This window comes from Hordeum vulgare, chromosome 6H (assembly GCF_904849725.1).
Source record: "Hordeum vulgare subsp. vulgare chromosome 6H, MorexV3_pseudomolecules_assembly, whole genome shotgun sequence".
NCBI lineage: Eukaryota > Viridiplantae > Streptophyta > Magnoliopsida > Poales > Poaceae > Hordeum > Hordeum vulgare.
In genome coordinates this window covers 336354875-336361870 of record NC_058523.1, presented here as the reverse complement: position 1 = coordinate 336361870, position 6996 = coordinate 336354875, and the positions used below count along the sequence as shown (strand labels likewise).

General features: G+C 41.7%; 1 protein-coding gene across 1 annotated transcript; it reads right to left on the bottom strand.

Annotated features, from left to right (window-relative positions):
• Nucleotides 1-866: 866 nt before the first annotated feature.
• LOC123405458 lies at nucleotides 867-6733 on the bottom strand. Its single transcript, XM_045099133.1, has 5 exons — nucleotides 6436-6733; nucleotides 1381-1532; nucleotides 1231-1297; nucleotides 1020-1130; nucleotides 867-919 (listed from the first exon to the last, which is right to left on the bottom strand). The coding sequence occupies exons 1-5, from the start codon at nucleotides 6731-6733 to the stop codon at nucleotides 867-869; spliced, it is 681 nt and encodes a 226-aa protein (XP_044955068.1).
• Nucleotides 6734-6996: the final 263 nt, after the last annotated feature.

Here is a 6996-nt window from a genome sequence, read left to right as displayed (position 1 = left end):
CGCCCGCTCTCGTCGCGGCCACCACACGCACGTACGCGCCCTGCACGCGCGAGGCCCACGTCAGATCGTGCCCTGAAGACCTGGTCCAGCACGCTACCTGAGGCCTAGTCTAACGCACACATGCCGCGCATAGACTTGATAATTTTGAAATATTGATCCCTAGAATTGCACTCGACTAAGCCTGAAATGTGATGTTTGAAGGTGTGCCATTTTAGCAAAAACTTTAATGTTATCTTTGTTCTACAAATTAAGCATAGACTTGGGGCTGAGAACATGATGGTTGGGTGTTGATAAAAAAATCCAAAAGTGACCTTTAAAAAAGACAAGCAAATGCTTTGCAGATATGCTCGAGTCGTGGGCGTTCAAGTAAAAAAAGTACAAATATTGCAGCTGTGGAACTTAAAAGAAAAACCAAATTCAAAATGTATACACAAGATCATAGGTGGGCCATGGGCATGTGGAAAGTTAGAGCGAACCAAGTTCCCAGCGAAAACTTGCAAATGACGAGACATTGGTGAATAAGACTTCGAATTGAATGGGGGCCTAATCGACCGACATACAAGGTGTTTATGCACACAAATACCATCTTTACATGCCATGATAAAAATATCAGCTCATATCCCCCAAAAAACAATCGTACTATCATGCTTTACCAGCTTGTTACCCAGCACGGTAAGTTGTCTGCCTGGAATAGGATAAGCCGGCAAATTCTCTAGTAACTCATCGGTACAGTTCACGTTTTAGCGGTCTGCATCCAGTTCTTGCTCACCCACAGCTATAGCCCGATGTCATTACACCATGTACCTCCAGCATCTGCAATCCAAAATGTTCGCCTGTCCCTCCACAACTTAGGGCTTGATGTTGTTTCAAGCTTCTTGTGAGCAAGAAAACTTCCAAAAGGAGCAGGAGTTCTCATCGCCTAAATGTGCAAGATAAATCATAAAGAAGTGTGTAGCACCTGCCATTGAAGCAACATAAACATATTCTGAATGCTTGAAGTCTAGAACATTCACACACACCTGCCAAACTCGATTCCTCTTCGAATTCATCTTGCATACCAAATCTTTTGTGCCCAGATGATGTTGTAGCAAGAGGAAGGTATGGATGAAAGGAGAAACCGTTGACAGTATCTAAGAGCAAGGAGATAAAAAATCACATGGGCTGTACCATAGAAGAATTGCATATATATTATGTAAACCGCTCTATAGACAGAAATTTAGAAACACATACCAGCAGCTGCTTGGAAGCCTTTCACCCACTGGCCACCTTGAAGGTCGTAAATATGGACCATGCCGTCCTGTCAAAACACAAAAATCATGTTTCAAAGGTTCAATGGTTTGGAATAAGAACGAAAACAAACAGAAAACATGAGAAGCAAACCTGCCCACCAGTGGCAAGATGCTTGCCACAGGGCTCAATATCAAATTGTACTCTTTCATTAGTAGTATCACACGATCTGTACAACCTAATGAAGGGATTCCACACACAGAAAATGGGAAGAGTTTGACAGAAGTCAGAAGAATATGACTCCACTTAAAATAAGACAGATTAACCTATCAATTTCACTTCCCAAATCCAACAAACTAATTATACTTATTCTAAGCAATTTTGGAAGTAAAGTAGAATGTGTTTAAATACTTACTTGTAAACAATTTCCACGATGAACATTTCCAACTCTACATAATGACCTGAAGAGGTATTCGTACATAATGACCTGAAGTGCCCTCAGCTAGGTAATCTCGAGGAGAATACAAAATTTTGGCCTCGAGACCTTGCTGAATTCATGCAAAGGACAAACCAGATCACATCAGTTACATCATTTGGCCAGCAGATTTAACAGTAAAAACAAGCCAGGCTAGATATTTTGGATACGGAATACTACTAAAGGTATTTCTTATGTTAAATGATTAAATAAATGCATTCTCTGTTGAAGCAAAATAAAAAATAAATAAATTCTCCATGTGATTGGTGCTCAACTGATCATCTCTTCTTACGTACCATTAGCAAAGTATGTCTAGTGGGCAACTGTATGTTCTTTTAAGGGAGTGTGTAGTTCTTATCTAGATGAGATTTAACCAAGTCACATCTAACTCATACGCCATTGATTTTACACGAAGATTCGTGTGTGTGATTTTACCGCCATAACTCAAAAGACAAAAAATAATAGATTGAAACTAAGAAAAAACATCCAGGAATACCTCAGACTAACCATGTCTAGTTTATTTCTGCACTTTAAAAAATCATATCTTGACCTGAAAACAAGCTAATTTATCCAAGATTGTGTTGAACGTGATTGATATGTGCACTTCGGGATTTTGGATTTAAGGCTGGGGAATTCTATTGGATGAAGCCACACATAAGGCTGATAATCAGTTTATGCCAACAACGTTTACACATCATGGATAAATTGTTCTAAAAAATATGAAAGAATTAATCTCTACAACACACAATAAAAAAGAATACCTCAAATATAAATTGGAGATGAGTTCGTAGACATGTCCGTATGTCTCTCAGATATACCCTTATATGGGTCGTCTTCAGGCTTACGTTCATGTAAATGAGTTGCAATAAGAAAATCAGTGAGAAATTTACTCCAAACAAAGAGAAGATCAACAAAAGCTAAAATAAATGCAGAACTCATCACCAACAGGCTGTGTTTACTCCCTAAAAATACATCCTGCAATTACCAAGACATCATATCAATTATTCCTCTCTAATCCGGTGACCTGCCGTGCAGGTGTGGACTGGGTACACTTAGCGATGAATAGTATAGATGACCAATTCCAACTCTACATAATGACCTGAAGAGGTATTTGTGCAATTTTGCTTTCTTTCTATACATCTAAAAGGCTCCAAAGCCAAAATATTCTGAATCCTGCAAGTAAGAAAGGGTGGGTTCTGAACCTTTCTCTAACAAAGTCACCTTCTACAGTTCACCTAATAAATTTTAATTGCAAATAGTAAATTTCTTCCTTTTTTATTCTCACCACTAAAGGAGAGTCTTTATTTATACCATAGGGCAAACATGTTTTTCTTTCTTGTATAGATCTGAAGTCTTGTAGTAGTCAGCAAATTCCATACTCAGGCGTACTTCTGCAGCAACTAAACTAACCTCAAGCATCCACGTTGCAGGGTTGTACTTATCTTTGATTTTAGGCACTCCAGGTGATAAGAAAAGATAATTAGACATATAACTTTCCATCGAGAGTGCATAATATATATTCAATATGCCAAAAGAAGAGTCAAAGAAATGAATATTGACGATTGCAAATATATTTGTGTTGGAGGAGATCCCATGTAAATCTACTTGACATTTGATGTATCGAGGCCTCTGTGGTTGTCTGTCCACTGCCGCCGTGGCATTGACCGTTGTTTATAAGATATAATAGTCATAACATTTGCTTTGTACCAGATATCAAACTGCACAGGCACAACACCATAGTTCATAACTACACTGATAACTTAGGGCAGAGCCATATAGCATAATTTGCATTCTACGACCGATATTGTCACTACCTATCCGCCTAGGTGCTTTACCTATTACAACTGACTTCTCAAGTAGCATGTAGTTTTGGCGGTAACCTAATGTCTCACGTACCCTAAACCCCTAAACCCTAAACCCTGCAGTATGTGTGATTATAGAATTTTTTGCGGTAACCTAATATATTATGGTTGCACGTACCAATATATATTATTTATGTGATTATAGACTTTTTTTATATTGTGATTTCAAAAAAAGACTATAGATAGTTGGTGATTCCTTGCCGACCCCTCTTCTCTAATATACAAACTTGAGGACCATGTATCAGGATTATTCAGTTGTAGTTTTTTCTTACTTCTATTGAAACAGCATAGCCATTACATAAAGCTAACCACTCTCTATCTTATACCATAGTGACTGCACAAGGTCCTGTTTTACATAGACGTTTTACAGATAGCAACCCCCCTAATATAACCCTACACATTGAGATGAAAGTGCAGTTTTGCTTGGAACATGGATCTTTAGAATGTTCAAAATGTATAAAAAACACACACACTGGACAATGGCTAAATCTACAGAGAAAAAGGTGAATACTAGGAGGGCTCTTACGCAGTCTGAATAATAGTGGTAGCTCAGATCTCTTTGAGTTCCTCTTCTGTTTGGGGCAGTGCCGCGCTAAGCGTATTGAAACCAAGCCCTGAGCATGAAGGTGTGCTGCAATCGTCTTCTGACAGAACATTTCCATCAGGGAACTCTTTTGGTCCGACAAGGCTACCGTGATCCTCGGAGTGTTGGTCCTGGCAATGGAACTGATCCACGACGTCCTTTTTCTGCAATATCCGTAGTTCAGAATGTGTAAGCAAACAAGGGAATTCTCATACCACACCAGCAAAGGAACATGTGGCAGCAGAAACATGGCCTCCTCATATGTCTATCTTCAGAGATGGTGTAAAGACCACAAAACTAAGTGTCCGTATTAAACTCAAAACGTTGGGTCCTCCTTTCATTAGAACATCGTAACCTCAAGAAATTTCAGTGGAAGTATTAGTTTTATTTTGCACATTGCACATTTCATATATTCGCTTTGCCATGCCGATCAAACTTGTCGCGAACCAACAACTTTCAACAAAACACACGTACTTCGCATAAAGATTGAACTGATAAAAAGTACAAACGATATATCTCTAACCAATTAAGTCGATTTTTCAGTTCTCACCTCTTTATGTACCTCAGTCATGACCTCTTTATCGATACCAAATTTCTGTCCTACAAAAAAAGTTCCCTATGTTGCAAAATAAACAACATGAGATCAACCTTTCTCACAAGCAGTAAAGTACAACAAATCATCGGTTTGATCAAACTTGGCCTGAATAAAAAAGATCATTGAAACCACACAAGGAAACCTTGGAATTTTATCAAGAAAGAAACAAAAACTGAGAGCAGAAACTTGAACTAATTAAGCACATCATGTACTGTATATCCCTACATCCATCCCAAGAAATTGTGTATAGATCGAAGCATGAAGCAGCTGTCCACATATCAATTAGAGAACAATTTGGAGGGAGTAACAGGGGGATTTTGCCTCACCGGTGGAGTATCTTGTCATGTGATTGGCGTGATACTGGTGACCACCGTATGCCTGTACTGCTAGTGACGCACCCCATGCTATTCCCCATGAGACAGAACTTGACACATAATATGGACCTCGCCGACCATCACCCGGACAATGAAGCACCAGGGGACAAGACAGATTGCAAAAGAGGGGACAACGGGTTCTGCACATGAGAGGAGAATGCCTTACTCGCCTCCAGTTTGACGTTTTTGCAATCACAAATATCCCATTGTATCACAGTTCTTCAATTGAATATATGTTTCATTCAATTTCAGCATGTTCTGAATCTTTATTCCCTAGAATGAAAAATGGAAGCGTTATTCCATAAGAGAAGCAAATCAAAATGTTTTCCCTACACGTCCATATAAGCTTGGTATTTAAGAAGCCACACTTTCATTTCAAGAAAATTCACCTACATCAACTGATTCACCTTTCCTTTGGCGTCCACCCAAAGTCTTCTCAACTCCTAAACGCAAAGACATGCTCGCGTATATTGACATGTCAATTGACTTTTAGCCAAAGAAAACTGATGAATCCAGCTTGCATAACATGAACAGAAAAAAAAGAACCAGTATTAAAAGGATACATGAACATAAATCATTAATTTATCTTCAGTTAGCTACACATACTGCATGGTGAGGCATCTTCAGAACGTTAGACGACTGTTCGTTTAAGTTATATTGGCCATTGTAGCATGAAGCTTGATTTTGAGAGCACACACATGATAAGAATGGATACAAAGCACATATTTTGGTTTCCATGTTCCTGTAGAAGTACTAACCAACAATTTGATCAAATAAGGATCATGTAAGGACCTAGCGATGTTCCGGTAAATGAAGCCAAGAACTATCGTTACTAAGCGCACCTCTGCAGGTACAAATCTGAAATTGTGTACCTTCAATCCACTCCATGATTAAGTTCTTCGTGCCAGGAGAAGAGATGACAAGATCTCTCTCATTGTCTGCTCGGGTACGTCAGTTCTATCATGGTGGGTTCTAATAAATCTATAGAAATAAAATGTATGGTGGGTTCTAATAAATCTGCTTAGGTACATCAGTTCTATCATGGTGGGTTCTATGATGATTAAAGCTTCAAGTACATCAGTTCTGCTCAGGAAAATACAATGATCTCTAAAGAAATTGTCTGCTCCAGACTGATGAACTGCAACATTAGTAGTGGTTTCTAATAAAATTCGACCAACAGTGTGTCAATCAATATCAAATCTCTTGAATAGTAAGATAAGCTGGACAAGAACAACACACCATGCCCATGCAATGCAAGGAGGAAGAAGGCCGCCATCCATGACCCTAGGGGATGGAGTGGCGGAGAGGGGAGGAATCACCTGGGGAAGATAGGCTGCCGGAGGAAGACGCCGGCATTGAAGCTCCGACAGCGGCTGTGCGTTGAAGCTCCGGCAGCGGCTGGGCGCTAAAGATCGGCGGTGGGATCCTCCTCTCCTCTCCTCTGGCCTGTCTCTGCGTCTCGCCCGATCCGTTCCGCGTGGGTGCCTGAAGGCTGGGTATCCTCGTGTATAGAGAGGGATCGACGGGGTTTCGAGAGCCACCAGGGAGCCTCTTTCCGCAGCAGCGTGGCTGGGCAGCGGGGTGTCTGTGCGTCGGCACGAGGGCGGCAAGGGGCATGTGCACCGACGTGGGGGCCAGCCGGACAGCCGGGGGCCGATGGCGTGGGGGGCAACGGGGGCGGTCGGGCGCTGGGCTTAATTGGGTGCGGGAGCGGGAGGCGCAACGTAGGGGGCTTGGGGCGGGTGGGGGCCGGCGGAGCCGGCGGGGGTGGGCGGGCTTGGGGCGTGAGCGTGGGAGCGGGCGGACGGGCACGGCGTAGGGGGCGACACGGCGGGTGCGGGTGCGCAGGTGGGCGGGCGAGGGTGCAGGGGCGAAGACGT